Below are 26,436 nucleotides of genomic sequence, written 5' to 3' on the forward strand. Positions count from 1 at the left end.
ATAATAAAAATGTTAAAGTGATAAAATGTTAAAAGAAGCATGATATGTAAGAGATGGACAAATAAGAATCATAGATTTTAGAAATTTGATGGACCAAAACAATTTCACAAGAAAAGCTTTATATTATTTGAGAAAAGATTATAGCAGGGGTCCCCAAACTACGGCCCGCGGGCCGCATGTGGCCCCCTAAGGCCATTTACCCGGCCCCCACCACACTTCTGGAAGGGGCACCTCTTTCATTGGTGGTCAGTGAGAGTAGCACATTGACCATCTCATTAGCCAAAAGCAGGCCCATAGTTCCCATTGAAATACTGGTCAGTTTGTTGATTTAAATTTACTTGTTCTTTATTTTAAATATTGTATTTGTTCCCATTTTGTTTTTTTACTTTAAAATAAGATATGTGCCGTGTGCATAGGGATTTGTTCATAGTTTTCTTTATAGTCTGGCCCTCCAACAGTCTGAGGGACAGTGAACTGGCCCCCTGTGTAAAAAGTTTGGGGACCCCTGGATTATAGCATTGGAAAATTTGCATCCTTGAGAAAAAAAAATAATGAGACACAACTCGAATTCTTCAGGTTCTGATTATTTTTTTCCAGCAGAAATATTATTAATTTAGATGAGTTAAGCTGGGGAAATACTCTATTTGGGAGAAGAATTTCTAGGAGTAGATTTAATTAAAAGGAAGCACCGTTAGTAAAGATGAGTTTAGCGGTTCATATGGAGGAAAAGAAGGTAGAATATGAATAGTGAGAAACAAACTACAGAAAAGAATAGGTATTTTCATTGTTTTTACTTTATCCAGAGCTCTTTAAAAATTTTGTAATAGACAAAAGAGCATTGCTCAAGGATGCACCAATGTGCCCAGAAAAGTCATACTCCCCATTGATTGTGAGGTTCAGGGAGTTCAGGGAAGTTCCCATAACTTGAGAAGGGAGAGCCCACCAGCCCCAGCTCTCAGAAGGAATCAGTTCCTTGGCTATGGTAGCCCTTGATAACACCCCATAGGACTGCTTTGGCACACTTCCAAAGACGAGTTTCCATTTTCACGTAGTTCTACTTAGTGATGGAATTGGATGTGTAGTTGGACCAGGGAGTCTCTAAGTTTCCTTCAAACTCTGTGATTCTACAATTATGTAAGACAAAGAGAAATGGAAACATCCTCAGCAGTAACAGTTGGATGCAAGTTAGGTACGTCTGTGTGAGTGTGACTCTGCACGTTCCCCATAAAGAAAGATGTAGCCATATTGTGAGCCGTGGGCTGGCTGCCCACCAAGTAGCAGACTGAATGTAATCTGGCCCTCCTATTTCTTAAAGCTTTTAATACGAAGGAGCCTGGTCTCTCTCAAGAACTCCTCATTAAAGTATAAAACACTCTCCTGTAGTTTTGATGCTAGGAAGTCACTCTCCTTCCATAAGTCTATCACTATCTTATAGAAATCTCTCCCCCAGGAGGCCACTGAGCCCAGAGCTGCAGCTGTGTTTTAATAAGGGCTGGATAATTTTATGACCTATAACATTTGTCGTTACACATACTACAAGAAGGTTAATCAAATCTCAGCCTTCAGGGCATGATCTAGGTTCCCACAGGAATTTTCCTGCAGAACTCCATGTTTGGCTAGGGAAGCTGACTTCCCTCCTCACACATTAGCTGTTGACCATGGCTTCGGAATTCTGGATTTGTGCTGCGATTGTTTCTCTGCCCGTCACTAGAAATTTCAGTATTAAAATTGTTTGGGGGCACAGGCCTGAGTGGCACAGCTTTAGAAGGCTGGCTTTTAGAGCTCTATGGTTTCAGGCCAATGCTTTATTTTTCAACTCGTAACTTTAGTGAGACTGGAATATTCAGTCTATCTGTTTCACTAGTGTTGAAGAGCCAAAGTTTAAGGCAACTTTCAGACCTGAGATACCAAATATTTTTCCAGCATTTCTCTGTTGCTTAGGAAACTCATAAACTGGTTCAAACATCTCACTTGGGGAAATATTGAAGTGACATTTAACTCTGAAACAAACCGCCTTTGGTCTGCTAAAGAAAACAGCATCACTGCCTGAAAGTGCGCCCCATCAAAATAACGAGGGCAGGAGAGAAAGAGGGGATGGTGATTGAAAGCTGAGTTTGGATGACTGCTGTACAAAGTGTGAGATGATCCATGTTTTTTCTTTGTTTGGATTATATAGCCTGATCAACCTGTGGTATTGCAACTCTCATGTAATGAAGGAGTGAAGTCTCCTTGTTGTTGAAGCGTCAAGAGACTCCAAAAAGCCTTCTTCTCAGAACTCAATGATATTTCATAAAGCGTAGGACATAGACAATCAGAAGTAGGAGCCAGCTGGCCATGGGTTCCAGAGTCTCTGTGAGGTCCCATTGACCTGCTCTCTGTCTCCGTCTGTTGTAGACTGTCTGCAAAAGGCGGCCCTCAGGTTCTGACTAAGGCGAGGTGGCCTCGGAGTCTCTACCATCGTATGGGTTCTGCCTATCCCCCCCTTCTCATGGGGTTCTCTAGATCCAGTATAAGGCAGGTACAAAGACTCTGACTCAGATTGAGTGATTGCTGGAAGGTGAGAGAGAGAGAGAGAGAGAGAGAGAGAGAGAGTTACCTAAAACTGACTCAGTTTCCATATAGTCATTTGGGTAGGAAGTGAGTTGACTTGCTCCAGGTTCCCAGGTCTCATGGGTGGAGAATGGAACCAGGCAGGTGGGAGATGGGGTGAGTGGAGTCCAGAAAGAGGATGTAGAGCTCAGGGAGTAAATCCTTAGCACTTTCTTGTCTACAGATAAATGGAATGAATAAGTAATATTAACTCAAAAAACAAAAATGATATTCTAATAAATTGTAGAATAAATACCTAATCTCTAGATATTAGTGCAAAGCCAAAGACTGAAAAATCAAATTGAACCTAATCTGAGTATTTGGATTAATTGACCAGTCTCTGTAACTTCCAAAACTGTTACCTGGAAAATGTGAAATGGAAATGAAGGGTGCCGGATGGGAAGGCATCCTGGCTCAGCCCATCTGTGCTGACAGTGAAGGCCATTGAAGTTCTCCAGTTGCTTCAAGCATAATCTTGTACTTTTCCCCAGTGGGTTTCACCTCAGTTTGTGTCAGCTTATTTGTACAAATTTTTATTTATTTATTGTTTTATTTAGAGATTTAATTTTAACGGAGTGACATTGGTCAACTAGAGCAGTGGTCCCCAACCTTTTTTGGGCCATGGACCGCTTTAATGTCAGAAAATATTTTCACGGACCGGCCTTTAGGATGGGACGGATAAATGTATCATGTGACCGAGACAAGCGTCAAGAGTGAGTGTTAGACGAATGTAACAGAGGGAATCTGGTCATTTTTTAAAAACAAAACATCATTCAGACTTAAATATAAATAAAACAGAAATAATGTAAGTTATTTATTCTTTCTCCGTGGACCAGTACCAAATGGCCCACAGACCGGTACTGGTCCATGGCCCGGGGGTTGGGGACCACTGAACTAGAGCACATAGATTTAGATAAAACATCTCCAGATCATTTTGACATTCGATTATGTTGTATACCATCCTCCGTCACCCTTCATTTGGTTTTCTTTATGCTCTTCCCCTCCCACCCCCCCTCCTACCCTTCCTTCCCCTCCCCCTGGTAACCACTGCACTCTAATATATGTCCATGAGTCTCAATTTTGTGTCCCACCTATGTATGGAATCATACAGTTTTTAGTTTTTTCTGATTTACTTATTTCACTCATTATAATGTTATCAAGGTCCACCATGTTGTAAATGATCCTATGTCATCATTTCAATGGCTAAGTAGTATTCCATGGTATATGTACCACATCTTCTTTATCCAAACTTCTATTGAAGGGCTTTTGTTTCCATGTCTTGGCCACCATGAACAATGTTGCGATGAACATAGGGTTGCATGTGTCTTTACGTACCAATGATTTTGAGTTTTGGGGGTATATACCCAGTAAAGGTATTGTTAGGTCATATAGTAGTTCTATTCTTAATTTTTTGAGAAACCACCATACTTTCTTCCATAATGGTTGTACTACTTTACATTCCCACCATCAGTGAATGAATGTTCCTTTTTCTCCACAGCCTCTCCCATACTTTTTATTACTTGTCTTGTGGTGAGGTGGTATCTCATGGTAGTTTTGATTTGCATTTCCCTAATAGCTAGTGAAGATGAGCATATTTTCATATATTGGCCATTTGTATTTCTTCCTGGGAGAAGTGTCTGTTCATGTCCTCTTCCCATTTTTTTATTGGATTGTTTGCTTGTTTGTTGTTGAATTTTGTGAGTTCTTTATATATTTTGGATATTAGCCCCTTACCTGAACTGTTGTTCGAAAATATCGTTTCCCATTTAGTTGGCTGTTTGTTTTATTGTTAGTTTCTTTTGCTGTGCAAAAGCTTCTTAGTCTGATGTAGTCCCATTTATTTATTTTGTACAAATTTTTAAAAAATTGCCTTTTGCTAAAGGACTTGACAATCTACCACTCTCAGAAATTAGTAATGACTGACAGCCTGAAAGGTAAAGGCTGTGGCTGATTTTCCGTTAAAAATAGGATCCACTCCGACTCCACTATTCACCAAACAGACAGTATTGTCTAATCTGCACATTTAGTGGCCATTTCAGGTAATGAAGGAAAGTGCATAGCCTGGTTCTGCTTGTTCACACTGCTGTCTTCTCCCGCAAAGCAGAACAAAGACCATTTGCACTCACACCTTCCCTTCCTAAGGTTTAATGCAGACCCAGCAGGCAATGGAGGTTTCTGATGAGATGCTTGATGGTCCTGAAATCCTCATGTTTGTTCACCGGTTGAGGTGCCTTTCATCTGAAGTAGCCACTTCCCCTCTGCACAACGGGAGAGAAAAAAAAAAACAAGCATCAGGACATTTGAAAAGGAAAAGAGTGGAGTTAAATTAAAGACATAAGATGTTACTGTCTATTTTAGCCTTGCTTTTAAGGAAAGGGGGGCAGGGATTGGAACCAGAGAGCAGTGAGAACTAAGCAGCTCTAGGGCTTGGCTTCTCTCCACCTCCTCTCTCATGTTATCTCTTGAGTTTTTCTGGCTGTCTGCTTAAGGTGACCAACTTTTCTACAATGAAAAGGAGGACAAAAACAAATTGAAGAAAACAATATCATAAATAAAAGAAACGTTTTATTCATTGCAACAATAATACACTATAATATGATAAATGCATAATAAAAACATTTGTAATATTTTATATTGTAGTTATGCTTACATGCCTATTAACTTTTAATAATAATTGTAAGAAAAAAAGGACTCATTTAGATACAAATATGTGACATCACACGCAATGGATTGACTGCATCCATCGAATATGGACATTTACAGATTCGTCTTCCAATATCAGAAAGGAGGACATTTTCGAGGGAGGACGGAACTTACAAAAGGAGAATTGTCCTCCCTAAAGGAGGACGATTGGTCACCTTACGTCTGCTCCATGTTTTGCTCTGTCAACCAGATTGCCCTGCTTCCCCATCGTGCCTGGTCCTCATCCCTCCAGCATGCACATCTCCGTCATGGCCTTTCCATCCAGCTCCCCTCAATATTGTGACCTTTCGGTTCAGCTCCCATCATTACCTGCCGTAGTCTTTTGGTATATTCTAGTTTTTGTTCCTCAGAGAGGGAGTTGAATTAATCAGTTTATCTTACTGCAACAGGCCACATCGTGGGCTGCTGGACACCTAATATACTGGCTGCCCTTGGGTCATGTGCATATTTTGGGTCCCGTCATCTAAGGCTGGGTCGCAGAGTACAAAACATGGTACATAGTCCCTTAGAGGGGGATGTGGTGGGCAGACACCTTGGTTGCTATCTTGGGTCCACTGCCCAACATTCATTGAGTATTCACCTGTGTCAAGTACTGTGCTAGGTATCAGGCATGGTCAAAAGCCTTTCATTCATTTCCTATTTGTATAGTAAAGAGGGAGGGAAACAAAGGCCACAACTAGAAGCAGATAGAAAACAGCAGGGAGCACATGGGTAGATAGTAGAGGTGTAGGGCTGAATAATCCATAACCATAACTTCTTTGAGTGTGAAAGTAAAAGATAAATAGGTCCTTAAAAAGGACTAAAACTCCTATTGAAAGCCTACGTCCAGGACTCAGTTAAAATCCCATCTCCTCCTGACTACTCCAGCCCCAGAGAACGCCTCTTCCCCAGTGATTTGTTCACATTTAAATAAGAGTCAGCCACTTTTTCTTTCCCTTCCTTTTATGTGAACATGTCTAATCATCTCAACCAGGCAGAAAACTCCTTGAGAGAAGGGGCCAGACCTTAGGTGCCTCTTCCCCATTATTCTCATAGCTGACATTCTGTGAGTTGAAGTAAAATGGATTCAGAATACTGGAATAAGTTCCTCTAACATGAGCCTTGGTGAATGATTGAGGTATGCTATGTATTAAAATGCAGTCCAATCCCAGAACGTGGTCAGTAAAATATGCAGATGTTTTAATGACACAAAACAAAATAGCAGTACTTGAAGAGCCCAGGAATATCGACTTTGAGGCGGTAATTTCTTGATTGAGTAAGGGCCCGGTGTAGAAAGTAGTTGCTACCAGGAGGGTGAGCTGCGATGCTGAAGGTGGCCTTTGCCCTGGGAGGCCCGGCACACCAGGCAGCTAGCTCCAAAGGAAGAAGTAGGAAAGACTGCAAGGAGCCCAGGGAAGCTCCCGGCCCCGCCCTCCTGGCTCCGGTGAAGGTGTGTGGAAGGGGAGGGCAACTGGCTGCTTTTCTTACAACCTGCTTAAAAGGTCCATTTATGACCCAGGAGCTTTATCCAAGTATGTAATAGTTCTTTCCCTTCAGTTCACATGTACTGTTCAGAAGTCTCCACTTAAGAATTTCAGATAAATCAATACTAATTAGCGCATGTTATTGTTAGTAGAGTTAAATTTCAAGACTCATTTCCAATTATTGGCGTTATTATAGTTTTTCTGTGTTTCAAGTCATTTTTTAAACAAAAAAGGCAGCCATGAAAACAAAACAAAGAATAAAGCTGGGCAAAGTGCTGAACAGTAGGAAGTGCGGCGAGTTGGCCTGTGGAGTTCTTATAAAACTCAGTCTTTTAAATATGTATTTTATTGTCTCTAGCAACTTGACAAACTGAAACCATATTGAAAATGAACAACGGACTGCAATGAGCCAAAGCACGCCTCAGGCAACTCAGAGCTTCCACCTTTTGGGGCTAACTTCTGTCACTCCTAGCATTGTGGGAGGGTGATTCTAAATAACAGGGAAACAAAATCGTAAATTCTCCATGCAGAATGAGTCAGGAGAGAAGCCACACGCTCATCAGGATTATGAAGCCTGCTGACTAAAGGGTTAGGAGGGGAGAGACGTGTTTTTGAATAAGGAGCTGCCAGTCGATGGTGGGGACAATCTTGGGCATCACTCCGGGTTTACTCTGCCCTTTTCCTTTTGTACTCTGGGCAGTCAGCATCTTGCCATATTATAACCCCGGGTTATAATTTTTCTATGCATTTGGTTGGATCCCCTGGCTACATCTGTGTCTTCATTGTGAAACGAGGAGGCATTACCATTCTCAGCAGGCCCAAAAACTGCGAGAGAAACCTTAACACACTGACCCCTATTAAACATTGCCTTCGTTTGTTAAAGAATCTTTATATTCTCATGCTTTCTTCCTACTCCTATACAAGGCTAGTAGAAAAGAAAGGAATATGTGTGATTTTAAGTGAGAAGATTTTTATATCAATCTTTATTAGGTGCCAGTCGTTTTAGAAACCATTACTTTCTTTGTGGGTTAGGAGGAGGAAGAGTGGGAAAATAGGAAGATCAGAACAAGCTGCCACTTTGCCCCTTTTATATCTCAAATACACAGGGAGTCCTGAATCCTGTGCATATCAGATTTTGCTTTTAGAAACACTTAGGAAGTGAAAACGATGCCAGCAATGCGCCGAGGGCAGCAGCATCCCATTGCAGGGAGGTAGGCTGAAGACCTTAGACCAAACGGAGGACAAAGATATAAAATATAATCGGCATATATCAAAATGTATATGAAGCGATAAAATATCCCCTAATTTTTGTGAGCAGTGTAGCAATTTCATCACTGTCCCCTACTAAGGACTATCTAAGAAGTTTTACTGAAATTGTTTTCCATATAAATTTTAAACGTTCTAATACATAAAGCAGCAATGGATAGCGGCAGAGGCTCCCAGAGAGCACCGAGTGTGTGGAAGGGAAGCTGTTGGCTGGGCCCGAGGGCACAGGATGAAGGGGAGGAAATAAATGCCGGCTGTGAGCCCCCACCTCGCAGAGCTGCTTTTGTTGCAGTAAGTGCAAAGCACACGCCTTAACTCTTCATTACTTTGGCTTTTTTTGACTAGTGCCGCATCTTATAAGTCACAGTCTAGCTTCTCCTGTGCGTATTTTTACTGCACAGAAGGTTTTCCAATTTGCAAGCATTTGCAGCACGGCTGGGCCTGGAGATAAAACAGAATGTGTATGTAGTACGGTATGTATTCAACTGATGCATGAGAGTCTTCCCACCATATGTGCAAAGTAGTGTTCTTTTCCCTCGAGGGGCCAGAACTGCCAGGGTACGTGATGTGAGGAAGTGGAGGAACCTCACACCTGACACTGAGCCTCTCCCACTCAGTAGAAGGAGACCCTTGTTTCTAGCAGCCACCTGCATTTTTGCCCCCACCCCCCTTTTAGCTCATTTGTCCACTCACCTTTATACAGCCCTAACCTCATCCTTCTCCCTCGGGCCCATGGGGGATGCCAGCCATTGTTGAGGTCAGCCTGGAGTTCAGGTTGCCCTCCCAGTAGGAGAGGAGAGGGGGTAATTAACACTTATGCTAATGAGGATGACAAGACCATGCTTAAAAACTCATCAGTTCCATTAATAACATGAGGGAAACCAGCTGATGTTTTCTCCTTTCCCTTAAATGTTTATTGTCCTTTATCTCTTGCAAAGCATAGCATGCCAAGCCTTTTTTGCAGGAAAGCAATGGTGGTTTGGTCTTTGCAGTAAATTTTCCAGTGGAACGTCTTTCATGATAAGAAAAAAAAGTGATATAGAGGAATTGTATTTTTCACTGCCCTCTTTGAATCTGTCTTGAAATCCATTAACCTAAATAAATCCACTCAGAGGTTTTGTGGGTTAATTGTTTTTAACTTTGATGTCTGCTGCCTAAAATTTAAATGATCACCTCCTCTGGCTTTACTGAAAACTTAATGTTTGTTTGAAAGCATACAGTATTTCTGACCAAAAGAGATCAGTGGACACACAACTCAGACCCTTTTCTTGAGCTATTTCATTGGTGTTACATGGTGGTTACACCATTCTTTCATTCAAAATATGGGTAACAAGTAGTAGTCCCATTTCACAGATCGGAAACAAAGTCACAGGGCAATAACTTCCTTTCACCTGTCCTTTAACTTTCAGCCACCAGTCCAGAAGGTAGGGCTCCTCCACCCATAGGTTCTACAGCAGGGTGTGTCCAACGGACAGGGAGGGGTTGGTTTGTTTTTGATGACAGTCAACTAAGTGTAATAACAGTGCTATTATAATCTATCTGTTGCAAATAAGTCATTATTTCAACTCTGTACATTGACTTCATTTATATTCTCTGCTGGCATTCTCCCCCAACACATTATTAACAAATATCCTTTGGGCCAATAAAAAGTGTGGTTTTTGTGTGTGTGTGTGTGTGCTTACATTTTTTATGAATGCTAAAGCAGGCATCCCCAAACTACGGCCCGCGGGCCGCATGTGGCTCCCTTGAGGCCATTTATCTGGCCCTCGCCGCACTTCTGGAAGGGGCACCTCTTTCATTGGTGGTCAGTGAGAGGAGCACTGTATGTGGCAGCCCTCCAATGGTCTGAGGGACAGTGAACTGGCCCCCTGTGTAAAAAGTTTGGGGACCCCTGTAAAAGCGTTCGCTGCTTTTTTTTTTTCCAAGGTGAGAGGAGGGGAGATAGTGAGGCAGACTCCTGCATGTGCTCCAACCGGAATCCATCGGCAACCCCATCTGGGACTGATGCACAAATCAACCAAGCTATCCTTAGCACCTGAGGCTGATCCTTGGACCAACTGAGCTATCCTTAGCATCTGGGGCCATGCTTGAACCAACAGAACCACTGCATAATTATGGGTTGATTATATTAGCAGTTGATTAGAAATTCGCGTGCAGGTTGTCCTTGATTTATGACAGTCTCGACATGATATCTCGTGTTTACAATGCTCACTCCCATAAAAACTTAAAAAATTGAGGTGTGAGTGTTTTGGCTTATGCCATTAGCATCATACTTATGGACTTTATGGGCAAACTAGTTTGGCTGCATGCAGCAGAAGAATATGCAGTAATGCGGCATATGAGTGAGGGAGTTGGTGTCCCCCAATGCGCTTACCTACGCCATTTGGACTGTTAAAAGTACAAGTGTTCTGTTTGTGTTAGGCTAGGATGTGTTTCGACTTACATCAAAATTCGAGTTACATTACTTTGTCGTAGGAGTGGAACTATGTTGTAACCGGAGGATCCCCTGTACTTCTAAAAAATGAAGAAAAATAAAAGCAGAGGTCAAAGATGCATACAGACAAACAAGAATGACACATGACATATCAAAACTTCTGGGATGCAGCAAAAGCAGTAATAAGAGGGAAGTTTATATTATTATGGGTTTATATCAAGAAACAAGAGATCCCAAGTAAACAACCTAATACTTCTGAAAGAACTAGAAAAAGAACAAAGGCAACCCAACGTCAGAAGAAAGGAAATAGTAAAAAACTAGAGCAGAACTAAATGAAATAGGACCCCCCCCAAAAAAAAAACTATAGTAAAAATTAATACAACAAAGTGCTACTTCTTTGAAAAGATCAACAAAATTGCCAAATGTCTGGCTAGACTCACTAAGGAAAAAAGAGAAATGGGTCATACAAACAAAAACTGAAATAAAAGAGGAGATTAAGGGGATGAATATAACATAGCAAGCAGTCTCCACAAATGCTGGGCTGGGTGATGTGGGTGAGAGCTGCTCAGCTAGTGTGGAAAGTCTCTTGATAGAGATACTGCTCATAAAATATAAGAAGAGATGAAGAGGTAAAAAGAAAACAAAATGATGCCTTATGTGCAGAGAGTAAAATGGGTTGTAGATGGCAGAAGAGATATAGATGTGGTCATTAAGTATGGATATGTCCAGGCTGTGTAGAGTTAGGATCCTGATTAGTGGGCATGTTTCTGCATTTCTCAAAGCCCTCAAGCCTACACCAGCGTCTTCTGATTGGCACTTGCCTTTGGGTGAGAGGCATGCTCTGTAGTTGCACACAATTCAATTTTAGTCAAGACTTTAATAGTAAGAAAAGACAGTGGGTCTCTGCTGACTTTCTGCCAGCTGAGTTTTTTTCTCTAAGAAAAGAAAGTAGGTTTGTGAAATGTAAATGACTGTCATCTATTGAGTACTTATTTAGTGCCAGGAATTATGTTGGACATGTGATAAATTATCTCATTTAATACTTTCAATAAGCCCTGGCCGGTTGGCTCAGCGGTAGAGCGTCGGCCTAGCGTGCGGAGGACCCGGGTTCGATTCCCGGCCAGGGCACATAGGAGAAGCGCCCATTTGCTTCTCCACCCCTCCGCCGCGCTTTCCTCTCTGTCTCTCTCTTCCCCTCCTGCAGCCAAGGCTCCATTGGAGCAAAGATGGCCCGGGCGCTGGGCATGGCTCTGTGGCCTCTGCCTCAGGCGCTAGAGTGGCTCTGGTCGCAATATGGCGACGCCCAGGATGGGCAGAGCATCGCCCCCTGGTGGGCAGAGCACCGCCCCTGGTGGGCGTGCCGGGTGGATCCCGGTGGGGCGCATGCGGGAGTCTGTCTGACTGTCTCTCCCTGTTTCCAGCTTCAGAAAAATGAAAAAAAAAAAAGAATCTGTAATACTTTCAATAAATTTCTGAGCTCGTTGTTATACAACGCCCCTCCCCCCATTTTACTGGCGGTACCAGAAATCAAACTCAGCTCAGTATTGTTACCAAAAGGCCCTCTTCAACCCTTTCTACTAATATTCTCAACCAAGTGGCACATGGGGTGCTCAGTCTTTTAAGAATTGCCTTCACTGTTTCTTGCTTTTTACTTCCTTATAATTCTTATCAGCTCACAAGAATATTTTCTACTCTTGCCTTTTGTGGTTTGCTTTTATTTACCTTTTAAAAATTATAATTATTTAGAAATCTAAATTTTAAGTGAGATAAATGTATGATATTTGACACTCCAAATTGTGTATGGTTAGACCTTGGCAAGGGATCATTTGCTTTATTGTTATAATTGAACTTAAAAAATTAAAATACATTGAATATGTGGGCTGAATACCATTCATTGTAGATGCTAGTTGTTTGATTGCCTACAAATGCTGAGCACGTGGTAGATGCTCAATGAATGAATGAATGAATGATTAAGACCTAAGAAAAAAGTTATGCAACTGCCCTTGCCATTGCTCTTTGCTTTCTGTGGGTCCGCAATGCCACACAGAATGGTTTGGTATAAATATAAAGTAGTAGAACTTACAATTTATGAAATTGGGTAAAACACTTTTGTAATTCAAAGACAAAGTTTTTTCATTCCTTAAGCCAGTGGTTCTCAAACTTTTTGAAATCTGGGTGTATTTAAAATCCTTCAAATAATTGTAGGCACACTATATACAAATTTCTGAGAAATATGTTATAATAATTAAGTCAAATATAAGAAAAAAGTGTAAGTGTGCTTTTATGGTAATTAAATGAAATAAATACGACAAAATTAAATTTATTCTGACATTAAAAAACATTTTTTTATTATTAATTTTTAGAGAGGAGAGAGAGTAAGAGAGAGAGAGAGAGAGAGAGAAGGGGGAGGGAGGAGCAGGAAGCATCAACTCCCATATGTGCCTTGACCAGGCAAGCCCAGGGTTTTGAACCAGCAACCTCAGCGTTTCCAGGTCGACGCTTTATCCACTGCGCCACCACAGGTCAGGCGAGTTATGCTTTTTAGAAGTTGTAAAAAAGAGGGATTAAAAAAGTTATCTTTTTATATATATAGATACATTCTTAGTAAGATTTAGTAAATTCGGCAGGTCCCAGCTTGAATGTGTTTTTTCATTCTTGTGTTTATGAGAAGCATGAGCCTGATATGTCCTAACGATTTCTTCAATGTTTGGACATATATTTGAAAGGCAAACTCTCATTTCCTCGTGAATACATTGAAGAATTCCTCTCTTTTTACTCTTAATTGTGTTGAGTGCAGAAAACCCCCACCATACGTATCATCTTAACTTTACACCAAACAAAGGATAGAAGAAACTTGCCTCCAGTCTTTCCGGGGAACATGGGGGGTAGTGTAAACAATCCAGCACCACAGCTTAACAGCCTTTTGCAACCTAATCAGGCAAGTGAGGTGGGGGGTGAGCAGAGTGTCATCTTACAGCCAATTCCCCACACCTCTGTCTCCCAAAAATCTATACTCCAAAAACCCTGTTGGTTTTTTAGTCCCCAACAGGCACATGTTTCTCTGGAATACCATAGGGTGCACCTGGAAATCTAGGGTGCACCCTTTGAGAACCACTGCCTTAAGGCAAGAAATAAATAAAATTTTTTTTTATCACACTAAGTTGCATGTAAACATTGCTTATTTTTGTAACTAAGGGAAGGCTAATATAAGTAATACTTATCAAATGATCACTTATTCCCCTTTCACAATTTTCCACATCAAACCATAACAGTTTTTTGTTCCATAATTAGACAAAAACCATGAGAAGAGTTCTGTGAATTTAGAATTCTTTGTTCTTGAAAACATGTTTCAGTTAATCTTGATATCCAAGAGAAAGTTCAGGCTCCCACTCTCACCCTAGAATCTCATAATCTTTCATTTGTAGGATGTGCAAATAGAACAGAAATATAAGAGTGATTTCAAAATAAGCAGGCCCCTAGTGAGAAGTCTGTCAGTTTCAGAGATGTATGCTTCCCCATCTCCACAGTTTCTCCTGCTGATGCTGGGAACTCCTTCAGCACACTCCTATTGCCGTGTGTGCTTCCCATCCTCTCTCGTCTCCCATCCTTCCCTCTTCTCTGCCCCATACTTCAAGTGCAGAATACTTGGAAAGGCGATTGCCCTCCATCCTGGGGTTTAGGGTTTGAAACTGATCAGCCTTTTGCTGAATTCATGTTGCCTGTGTTGCCTTTGGCCTAGTAGACTGACCTCAGACCTTGACCCACAGGAAGGTCCTCGCCTCTGTTTAGAGCACCTCCATTTGAGCTGTGTTGGGCATCAGTGCTTCACCAGGAAGAGGGGAGACCAGAGGCAAGATTTTCCTCACTCCTGCAAAGACCCACAGGGACAATGAACCAGGACTTCTCTGCCTACTAGCAACAGACACCATTTCTATTGCTCATTGTCAGCCGAGCTGCCTCTGTTAACTGTGTTGCTGGGGAAGAGCCAGTGTGGTGTGGGGGCTGAGCCTGTGCCTGGTGTCGCGACACGTGTTCAGAGCTCAGCTTTGCCATTATAAGCTCTTTAACTTTGGACAAGTTACTTCACTTGTCTGCACTTCAGATTCCTTGCTGGCAAAAATGGAGGTGGTAATGATAATACAGACCTCATAAAGATTTGGAGAGCTTTAATGAGCTGAAGTCGACAAAATGCTTAGCATGGTGTCTGGCACAGCACAAACTTTAATCTTAATGTTACTGTCAAGGGGCTTCTATAGTGAGTTTTCTTTCTTCATGTGACAGCTCTGCGAAACAGTCACTGAGTTGGAAGTTTCTGGAAGTAGTGATAGTCTCTCCTATTGGGTCCAGTCTGTAGTCTGCAAGCCTCCTTCCAGTATGGCTCCCAGTTATCTCATATCTAGAACCACCCTAGGCAATGAGACACAGGGTACAGAGGAACTGGAATAGTTTGGGAGTTTTGGTAACCAGAAAAGTTGGATGAGGGAGAAAATGGAGCAAACAAAAGAGACTGGGCTGCTCACTGTGCAGGGAAAAACCATATCTTCTTGTTCCCAATTAGACTAAAAAGACAGATAATGTCAAAACTCAGGTCATTTTCTCTTTTGTTACCTGGGTTTTAATTCCAAAATACAGGGGTAGGAAAAAGTAGGTTTATAGTTGTGAATACACAGTTTATTCTTGTGTAATTATTTATTATTGTATTATTTATTACAAAAAACTGTAAGCCTACTTTTGCCCACCCCTGTGTACCTGCTGGAGATGTAATAATAATAATGTGACAGAGGAGCAACTTTTCAATGAAGTTATCATCTAAAAATGGACCTTACTCTGACACTCAGCTGTTGGCTTTGGCAGACCCTTCTTTCAACACCAAATTCTGCTCGTGATTATGCCTTATTTAAACATGCCACAATCCCACCTTTTGTTACCTCCATTCATCATCTGCAGGATGGCTGGGATTTAAAATTTAGACTCTGGAGAGAGTCATTTGAGCAAAGGCTGTTATTTCTGATGCCCCTTTGCTGCTATCTTTGCATTTGGCTCCTCAGAGAGGCTAATTGGTCCTGGGTTTGGAAACAAGGCAATTTAAACTTTGTTCCTTTAAGCCTCTGTTAACAGGTTAGGTGGCACATGGATCGTAATTGAAGCTGTCAGGAAGACCATCCTATTCAGCGTCACATCCCCACCTCAGACTCTGAAAGACCTAGGGGCAGAGTGAATGGATGAGTCTCCCTGGGTTTCTCCTTTGCGTGCTTCCCCTGGCATAAATCACAGCATTGCTCGACCTTGGTCAGGACTCTGTGTGGACAGTGCACAGTAACAGTCAGGATTTTACTCCTAGTCCTGGTCTTCATGTTTAGGCCAATTTTAGATCTTTATAAACATTGCATAATTCTTAGTTCTGTTTCTTGCAAAAGAAAAAAATCTTATTTTTAAGATAAATTGAATATGGGGCACCATTATAGGATGTTGACTATAAAACTGTCCCAGGCAAGAGCAGTCACCCTCCTGTGGCAACTAGACTGGTGGACCAAAGTGACTGATCAAAGGCTCCAGCAAGCTCCAGCTAGGCCAAGTGTACAGATCGAAGAGCCCCAGCCAGGGGAAGAGTCGAGGGTGAGGGTTCAGAGCTGGGAAAGGCGTGGAAGCAGACTCCAGCCAGAGCTGCTAGAGAAGCAGTGACAAGGGTGCCGGGTGGTTACTGAAGGCATGTGAGGCATCTGCAGGCCCACTTTGTAGGTTATGGGCACCCAGGGGATGGGGTGGACTGAGGCGTAGCACGTGAACTGTCCAGAGAAGATGTAGACAACCTTGTTGTGTCTGGACTCTGTTTATGGCATTCTGTAATTGCTAGTGGGAGTGGTGAACCTTTATTACAGATAAAAATTGTGACATCATGTTCTTTGACAGATATTGCAGCTAATTCAGAATTTGTAGTCCTTAACCTCAGAGTTAAAAGCCGGTTCAAGGACACCACTTGTTTCGGTTTGTGACTAATAGCTATCCATGACTGTCGTCACTGGGGCATGCCTTTTGAGGGATTTCTTCCATAAGTAGTGTGAGGTGTGCACTGATTCATCCACATCCTCTCACATGTTTTCCGGTGTCCATCTCGCCTTTGCTGGGACCTGCATGTGAGTGACTGGAACACAGAGCAAGCTAACTTTCCCAGGAGGACCATGACCTAAACTGCTAGAGTCATCTTCCCACCAATTGAGTTAGTTAGCCATTGACCTGACCAGGGCTGCGTTACTGTTGCTCTGTCTCATTATTCCCAGTAGTGGAGGGTGGTGTGGTATTGAGCAGAGGCTGGTAAACTAGCCTTTAGACCCCCACACAACCCCGGTCTTGAAGAATCAACATTGTTCATGCCTGTTTCTCAGCTTGGCAAGTTCAGGGACTCAGTTTCACCAATTTGTCCAAGGGTCTCCACTGCTTTGATGAACTGACTCGTGTTAACCCAAGTCACAGTCGGCATTGAAATACCAGAGTGCCAGGACTAAATGAGATAAAACACATATGTCCTTTATAGTCTGTATAGCATCACTGAGGGGAATCAATAAAAAATCATAGGATAATATTGATAATGCTTTTAGAAATTCACAAAGGAAACTGTGATAAAGGATATGAATAGTTAAGTGTGAATTCTATAGGACATGTCTTTCTGAAATTGATGGGCTTAGGTATATGATCAGTGAGCCTAGGGTTATTTAATAAGAATCAGGTTAAAGAGGTTGGTTTGTTTAATGAATTAATTATATAAATTTTGAAGTGCCATCTCCCTTTGGCTGTGCAGGAGATCTACTGACTCATGCTTGCTCTGGCCTCTCTTGTCCTAGGCTCTTTGCAGACCGCCCACCCCCTGCAGTGGCATTTATCATTAAATACCCCCCTTTCTTAATTCTCTTGCTGTACTCAATCTCAGAATACTAAAACCAAGGAATTATGAAAATTTCCCTTAATTAATAATATATATTTTAAATTAATGACAACAGTATTTCCAAGTTATTCCACACTTATTTTGTTTATTTTATTTTATTTTTCTTACCACTAGCAGAGAGAGAGTAGATCGTCTGGGTTTAGAGTGAGGACTCTGGAAGCAGGCTGCCTGAGTTTGAATCCTGGTTCCACCGCTCGTTTGACGTGTGACTTTATGTCCACTACGCAACCTCTTTTCTCTGCTTTAGTTCCTTCATAGAGTCTCGAACCTACCTTATAAGTTTTTGTTTTTGTTTGGGTGTATGTATAGGTGTGTGTGTTAAATGGGTTAACACATATGAAACATTTAAAACAGTGTCTTGTGTATACCTAAGACTGCAGGGATGTTAGGCATTACTGTGAATTCCTGATACTATCCAGAGCAGTATCTTCATCTGATTCTGGCGTGTTTCCTATTCCCATCTGAGGTCGGGTTATTTTGGGGGAGACTTCCTGTGGATGGTAAATCTCCCCATAACGTCTGGATCTTTTCCTGGCCTTACGGATGGGGTCCTGGAGTCCCCTGGCAGCCCTTGCCTGTTTCATATTATCTCTAATTTCTGAGGGCCATCGTGAGGTCTTTACATAAAGAGATGAGTCCAGCCCCTTCTGCAGTGATTTCAGAGAACAGGAATAAAAGGGCCACCTGAAATGCCTAGATTAGGCCAATTATTTGAGCATTTTATAGGCGCTCACCAGTAGCAAAGTGGAATCATCTGTGTTTCCTTGCCTTTTGTTTCCCCTTACTAGTCCCTGGATAATAGATGCAAATGAACAGTAAAACAGCCAAGTGGCAAGCAGTGGGTGGAGGCAGGAGGTGGGAGAAGGCAGCAATGGATAGTGGCCTGGATAATCCATCACGGATCAAGGGGCCCGGGCTCAACCGAAGCTGCCTGGGGTGGGCTGGCGGCGTGTGTGGCGTCAGCAGGGATGAGAGAAGAACTGGGCTGCATGCTGCAGCTCCTGGGCCTTACCTGGGGACCCTTTGAGCAAACAGTTCTTACCAAAGACACTCAGGTGACCTGACACAGAGCAGTGCAAGATAAATCCAGAAGGGTCACCTGTTTAATAAAGGAAAAAGAGATGAGAAAAAATGAAAAGTAAAACCAAGGATTTTCAGAACCACTTAGCAACTGCTCTGATGATTCTAGACACAGCTGGACTGTGCTGGGATGAGCATGATATATGTTGGTTGGCGAGGTGGCCGTATTTCAGGCTGATGTGGAATCTGCCACCGTAACTGTCAGGCAGTCCATTAGAGCCCCTGAGTAAGGGCGGCCATTAATCAGGCACCAGAGCAGCCCTGTGGCCTCACCCACTCTCAGCGCCTAGCGGCTCTGACCTGACATCATTTAAGGAGATGCTCATGGAGGCCATAAACATGATTCGATTCCCATTATCTTCATGTTGCATATTTGTTACCGTTATTCTTTGAAGACTCCAAATTGGATATTAAAAATTTATGATATATATAAAGGTTTGCAGGGAGTGAAAAAATAGCTGCAGCCATTCAGTCCATCTCATACATCAGAGATGTGTGAGCTGTCAGAGGAGCTGAGGAGGTGTGGAGAGCCCCTCTGCCTGCTGGGCAAGGAGGGTGGAGAAAGAACACCGCTGGGAAACAGCTCTCCCCTGGAACACGTGCAAAATGGACATTTCACTACATTTTGTTAAAAGAGCAGAGTAAAACAGCACTACTGCGGGAATCCATGTACAATCTTTGATGGAGATGAAAGGGTGGACAAGAGACCCTAATGCAAAGATTATAGTGATGTGAATTGAGCAGATCCCTGGGTCTACAGATTCATGTCTCTGGGTGCCTGAGGTATCTCCAGACTAGGGGGCCCAGTGGCAGGGGGCATCCTCTCTACCCAATTTGCATGCACACACAGTCCTGTCCACGAGCTGTGCAACTCTGGGGCGTCCTCTCTACCCAAGCTGCATGCACACACAGTCCTGTCCACGAGCTGTGCAACTCTGGGGCGTCCTCTCTACCCAAGCTGCATGCACACACAGTCCTGTCCACGAGCTGTGCAACTCTGTGTGATCTCTTCAGTGACTTGAATATTTGCATAGAAACAACTCATATTTAAGAGGTATTCTTTGTAGAAGTAGGCAGTTCAGAATGGAAAGAAACAAAACCCCTGGTTTAAGGAAGAGCAAAGGATTAAATAATCCGGTTAGCATACATTTACAGGATTGTTTGTTATACAATGTATTCTGCTGAGCACGGGGGCCTCATCCATAATGCATGGTCTCCGCCCTCAAGCAGGAGTCATAACCAAGATGAGTTACCCCCGAGGAGACCCAGACTGACTTGAGCACTATAACTAGGTGAGCTACAGGGAGCAAGGTACCAGTTTGGTTAATCTAGGAATGGACTTTCCGTGATGAGACAAAAGTCAGAGGTTAGACTAACCTTTGTTAAGCATGGTCAGTTTAGGTGGAAGGCAGAGGAAAGAAACATGTGGGACAAAAGGATTATTGGCCAGTATTTGAGTTGAGTACAAGATCTGCAGTGAGGCTAAGACCCTTGTGTCTAACCAAGTGGGAAGGACAGGTGTTGGGCAGAAATGCAGGGAGTAGTCAGTGAAAATCCAGGTGTGAGGCAGGTATGATCAGAGAGCTCTGGCAGAGGCCTGCTAAGTCTCAGGTACGGAGAGAACTCCTGAGGTTCAGGGGCAGAACACTTACCTTTGGGGACTGGAGTGCAAGGCAGAATGTCCAGTTGCTAGGGTTAAAGGCTAGGAACTCATTCATTCATTCACTCACCATTTATGAAGCCCATATAATATGCCAGGAACTGATGAGGCTCTAAAGATTTGCAGCTGAATAGAACACAGTTTCTATACTGATGGACCTCACAGATTGGTGGGAGAGGCAGCATAGATGGTCATAATACCATCAGTGTGATGAATGGAATGGATCCAGACAGGGACAAAGGAGCACAGAGCCCAGGTTAGGACCAGATTGAAGAGGCCTTGAATGGCTTCCCAAAGGAGCTGCAGTCTGCACTCAGGCTTGAAAGATGAATAAGAGTTTTCCAGAAGTGGGGAAGAGAGGTGGAATCTGGTTTCACCCTGAGAAAATGAGGTAAAGGCAGAGGTGGATTAAGGTCAGTTGAGACCCCGGGCACAGAAGAAAATATCGGGCCCCTAACATTAGAAAAAGTGTAAAGTTGAGTTTTTTGCGGTGCCCTTCAGAAATTTGGGCCCAGGGCACGCGCCTATCACGCCCACCATTAAACCCGCCTCTGGGTAAAGGACAGGGACTCAGTTGAAGTGAACTGGGACTGTAGTAATGAGGAGTTGGGCCACCAAGATGAGACTAACTAGGCAGTGACTCAAGTGGATCCGTAATCTGCAGGCCTCTGTGTTACTCCAGCGAACTTCACAGAGAGGCAGAGAAAATGAGCTGACCTTGTATCAAGTTCACAACTTATTTATAAAATATAATTTTCCCCTACAACTAGTCATCTCTAAACTTATTCCCACATTGTTGAGATGCACTATTTTTGATGTTCCCAAGTCTGGTAATGACAGCACATGTGTGAGCTGCCATGTGCTACATCTGCTGCAGCCTTGGAGAGCTAAGTCTGGAAGCTCTGCAGAGCTCTCTCCAGCTCTCCTTCCAGGCAGAACCTTTCTTGTTTCCAAAAGAGATTCTGGAATCACAACGACCCAGAGGTGTAAACTCCCATTCGTTGTAAGGAGGTGTGAACTCTGAAGCCTGATTACCTTTATACTTAAATGGCAACCTTTTCATTGAGTCAGAAACATCTCACTTTCCTGAGGTAGGTTGGTGGAGCTGTTTTTAGAAGGTTCCACATTTTTTAAAAAGTCTTGCAGAGGAGAAAGAATGTTGGTCTTGCTTGAATATGCACACGGCACCAAGGCTTTGGTCCAAGGAGGAAATGAATTCCTTGCAAGAGAACTAAAGTTTGCTCTATGTAAGAATCAAAATTAAAAAGTGAACTAGTGAAGATTCACAGGGAAAAAAGGTGAATACAAAGTTTGTTTAAGCCAGAGATTTTTTGAAGCAGAGAGGCAATTAGTCTAAGTTTCTCACATAATCTAATATATTCAAATGCTAGCAACAACACGAGAATGGATGCATGGCTGTCAGCAAGACAGGGGAATTCCCTGGCTGTTTAATTGAAGGATTTAAATTTTTATTTCTATTTTATGGCAGAAGTAAAGGTGTCTTGGAATAATAGATCAAAAACGCACCTTTGGTCTGATAATCACGTTTGTAGTCAAATATAAAACAATAGTTTCCCATTTGTTTTTCCCCATGGTTGGCATAAATGTTGAACATACTAGTTAGAATAAGGCTATTGAGAATAAGACACATGGAGAGAGTTAGTTCATTATGATGTGTCTTGACATTCCTTCTGTCAGAACCAGTCATTCCAGAATAAAGTCAGACATCAACAGAGATCTCCGGGCCCCAGTGGATACAAGAGCTGGCAATCGGGTGGTCTGTCCAAGACAGGCAATTAGGGAAGGCATCATCTGTAGAGCTTAAGAACAATAATAAAACCAGCTGAAAGTCAGTCTGCTTAATATTATTACCATGACCGGTGATTCCAAACATCTTCAGAGTTTAACCAACCCTCCCTGCAGGGGTTGTCAGCTCCCTCTGTCCATCCCTCACCTTGATATGCTATTGTCTGCCATCCAAAATGGGACAGATGTAGAATAAGACACTGGCTTCGATATATAAGAGGTTATAAAATGTTCTTAAATGATTCCTCATGTAGGGTAAGAAGTTCCTGTGGGTTTTGTCTGACACCGTCCCAGAGCTGCTGTGGAACGGCAATGGAGCCCAGGCCTACTGAGCACCTCCTTGTGCACCAGGCAGAGGCTGGGACCCTGCCACCGCCCTCCCCTCAGGGAGCCCCCAGTCCGGTGGAGGAGGCAGCGGAAGGGGCGAAGAGAGGGCAGAGTGGGGATATCTGATGTGGTTAGAGAGGTTCAAGAAGACCTTTTAGGAAGTGTCTAGTAGTTCTTCTAAGATTATTTGTTACCCCAGAAACTAAAAATAAAGGAAGAGAATGTGTTGCCCACAAGTAGCTTGTCAAGTGTCACTCTGACACTTTAAAGTGAGAGCCACCTCAGGGACCACAACCTTTATCCTCCTAGAGTTGCATAGCAGTGCACCTCGTGGGCCTGGGAGGTGGGTAGACAGTGTTCTGCCAACTCTGCCAAGAGCCCCCTCTCGATACCAGTAGGCACACTCTTTAGATCAGTGGTTCTCAGCTGCCACCAGAGCATTAAAATCACCTGAGAGCTTACAAACAAAACAAAACAAAAAACAAAAACTCATGTCCAGGCCCAACCCTGGACCAGTTAAATTAGGATTTTGGAACGATGAGTGGGGAGAGGAAAGGTTGGGCACCAATATGTTAGAAAAGAAAATCACCCCAGATGATTCTAATATGCAGCCAGACTAGAGAACTACTGCCTTAGATGAATGCAATTATTCTAATTTAGTCTGGTAAGAATAACTGAAAATTTTGCCTTAAAAAACCCTTCCGAATGCAAAGGGCATCACTTGGGTGAGAGGGGTGTGAACTGGAGTGTGCACACCCCTGTGAGGGCGACGGCACGCGGTCTCCTCACCCCGTGCGCTTGCCATCCCTGGGAATGTGGTGGAAACACAGCACATGGTTGGAGGGCGGGGTTTCTCAGACTCTAGAATCAGGTTGTCCAGATGGTCACAGGCAGACCATCCCAGGTCCCTGGGCATTTGCTGCAGAGGCAAACACAGGTCTCAATAAAAAAGCAAGTTTTCGGCTTTCTCTGTCCACTTCTAGTCACCCGATTGCCCTCTTTTTTCTCTTCTGCTTTATTTGACCTCATAAATGATGCGGCTTTGTATGAAATCTATAGCCCCCCTTGGAGGAAGCACAGTTAAGTCTTAGAATTTTCTTGTCCTTTAAAAATATAAAAAGCACTGTGAGCACCTTACATGTAAGTGAAATGAATGTAGCTTTCTCAGTAATGTCGAAATATCCCCAGGCATCTGGTGTGTATGAATGTGTATAGATAGTACATGCATAATAAACATATTTCACCTTATGAATATTTATACACAAGATACATATATATTGAATATAGATATACATATGTAAATAATAGCCCTTGTAAACTATATGCAGAGTGTGTTTCCAAGCATATGTATCAGAGTGCACCAGTAATATAATAAACCTCCCAGCAAGTTTAGCATAGTTTGAGTGGCATTTTCTACAGAGTTGTTTATGGTAGGGTCTAGCTATAATCCTTGTATGGGTTTTTTCCCATCACTTAAATGTTCGTTAAATACCAACTAAAAATAACACACTGGGCCTCACAGAGTAGAGAAAGATAAAGTGGATGCTTTCCCGGCCTTCAAAGGACCTGGACGTCACAGAGTGGCTTAAAGTTCAGTTGTGAAGAATCTAACATCATTCCTGCCCATTGGCGTCTTACTGCTTTCTTACAGCTGCCTTTTATTTACACACTCCACTTTAAAGCAGGTCCCTTTTAAGGCTATATTAACTTAAACCCTAATGGGGCTGCAGACAAGTACCGAAGCAGGGAGAAAAAAACACTGGTTTCAGCGCCTTGACAGCCATTGGACATGGACAACGCTTACACTTTTTTCTCTGTCACATATAATCCAATCTTGCAACTGTGTTTTTATTTTACTCTGATTCGATGAGGGGTACAAATAAAAGGCACTAAACCCCAGAGTTATTGATAAAGCTCAGAAATGAAATAAAAACAGAACAATCCCCCCACAAACTTGTTGAAACCCAAATATTACTGCCTATGACATTGCACTTCCAAATTGGATCCTGTTCCCACCCTGCAATAAGTAACAGAAAGCTTTATTAAAAACAAGCTATACGTTCTTGAATGTACCAAATATGGAACCCTTTCTGAAATGACAACCTCCCAGTGTAGGCGAGGAGCCCTGAGTGATACTTGTCAGCGGGCGGATTTCACTCCATTAGAGGAGAAACAATACATACATGCTGTCATCGCTGTACCCTGGACGTACGCTCATTGTTTTCTCCGCCTCAATCCATACATCACAACAGGTAGTTCTCAGCTGTTCCCTTGGTGTCAGACATACATTTTATCTAAAGAGACAGCAGACAGAACTACCTGCTGCTTCCTGTGCGGCTCTCCCTGTGTTTCTCTCCTTTTTCCTACCTCACTTGGGCTTTTTAAAATCAGCTGGCAGGGAGCCAGGAGCTCATCATTTTAATGCAGTGCAAAATGGAATATGCATAATTATATGCAAGCCATATGTGAGGGAGACAGCTCAGCTGTGAATTTCAGGAGGCCAGGAAAGAGAGAGCAGTTAGGGCTAAGATGAGATGAGAGCGGAGCAGAGTGCAAGTGTCACCCAAATGAATGATTTAATGAGTGTGCTGCAGACATGCCTCCTTTCACCTACCTCTCCCTTCTCTCCAACTCCAAACCAGAAACCGATGGAGATTAGAAAGAGAAGACTGTATGCAAGTGGTATTGCTGATGGGTTCTGTTAATGTCTCCATTTAAACTTCAGCTTTCTTAATTAACAGTGTAGATCAAAATAACCAGTAACTTTTAATGCAGCTTCTTAATTAAATCTATTTTTTAACTGCATTTGATTGAAGAATCATTGTTCTTACTAGATCATTGCTCCTTTCAGATTTTTATTTACAAACCGAGGGGAATCAGTTTATCTCTAATTACAATGCAAACTATAACTATGCAAATTGCTTTTCTTATGGCCTTGCTATTAGAATTTTTAAAAAGTGCTTTATCTAGAGATTGCTTAAGCATGCCAAAAAGTTTAAACACGTACGTATGTCATACAATCCTAAATGTGCAACCAAAGTCACTGGAAGACTTAAAAGTGGTGGTAATTTCCAACAAAATTCTTTGGTTTTGGTTTGCTTAAAATTTAAAACATTAACTATTACACCACAATGAATTTGCACGGTCAAACTAAACTATGTAAAGAAAAACAAATCCCAAATTTTGATATCTAAAAGGCGTACTGCGTATTTAAACAAACTTCTTAATAATGTTGTTATTTCTGGATTCCCGTTTGTTTAATGATCTGAGCTGTTATGCTTTTAGCTTTTTTTTCTTCCATTATTTGTAAGTCCCTAAATAGGCCATTATATTTCCCTTCAGGCTAGAGATGAAGATGGACATGCTGAAACTTTTCCCCAGCAGCACTATGCTAAGGAAACTCCAAGGCTTGCCTTCAAGAATAACTGCGAACTACTTGTAAGAATAATATACTTACAACAAGTCTAGAATGTTACTTTAGCACAGTGAAAACAGTCTTTGAAAGGGTTTGTTCATTATTACATAATTTATGAAGTATTATAGTTTTTCTGTATAGAGTTCTAAATGCTAATTCTGATATCACTGAATATTAATTATAAGATCTCAAATTGTTTGTAAGTCTTTTATATCTGATTATAGAGCTTGGATGACCTTGTCTTTATTAGCTTGTTTTGTATAGTAGTTTGTAAGCAGCCATTTGGAGAATGGCTAGTCAAGTTAAAAATATAGAGAAATACATATAGTTGATAACATGCAGCTTGGAAAAAAAAAAACCAACCCACCTCCACCCCTCCTCCCATTTTCTAATTGCACACTATTTTAGGAGACAACGTGGTACTATTTTGTTCTGCTAGGAAAGATAGCAAGAGTTGACACGCAGTACTCCCTTTAGAATTCAAGTATTCCTACACTCTCTTGCCAAACTCAATCAGGCACTTTCATCTCTCCTAAGTTGGAGAAGTCAAAAGCAGCGATAGGATGCGGAGATGTTTACAAGTGGTGAGAGAGAGAGAGAGGATATCCGCTGTGACAGGGACTCTGTTCCAACGCAGGGTTAATTTGCTGTTCATTTTAGCATTTACAGCGAGACAAGATGAAAAGCAAGCAGGAATGCCTATTATATTTCTATTAAATGAATCTGTTGGGACCTAATGTTCTTGATTAGCTT

General features: G+C 42.3%; 1 protein-coding gene across 2 annotated transcripts in view; it reads left to right on the forward strand.

Annotated features, from left to right (window-relative positions):
* The window catches only part of SOBP (sine oculis binding protein homolog), a 171,627-nt gene that overhangs the window by 76,943 nt on the left and 68,248 nt on the right, over positions 1 to 26,436 (forward strand). The window contains exon 5 of one of the 2 annotated variants that reach the window (XM_066247685.1): positions 25,611 to 25,706. The exons of the other annotated variant lie outside the window; for it this stretch is intronic. Coding sequence (XP_066103782.1) covers positions 25,611 to 25,706 — 96 coding nt within the window. The remainder of the gene's footprint in view (positions 1 to 25,610; positions 25,707 to 26,436) is intronic. 2 annotated transcript variants of the gene reach the window in all.

The sequence above is a fragment of the Saccopteryx bilineata genome, chromosome 12, assembly GCF_036850765.1.
Source record: "Saccopteryx bilineata isolate mSacBil1 chromosome 12, mSacBil1_pri_phased_curated, whole genome shotgun sequence".
In the NCBI taxonomy this organism is placed as follows: Eukaryota; Metazoa; Chordata; class Mammalia; order Chiroptera; family Emballonuridae; genus Saccopteryx; species Saccopteryx bilineata.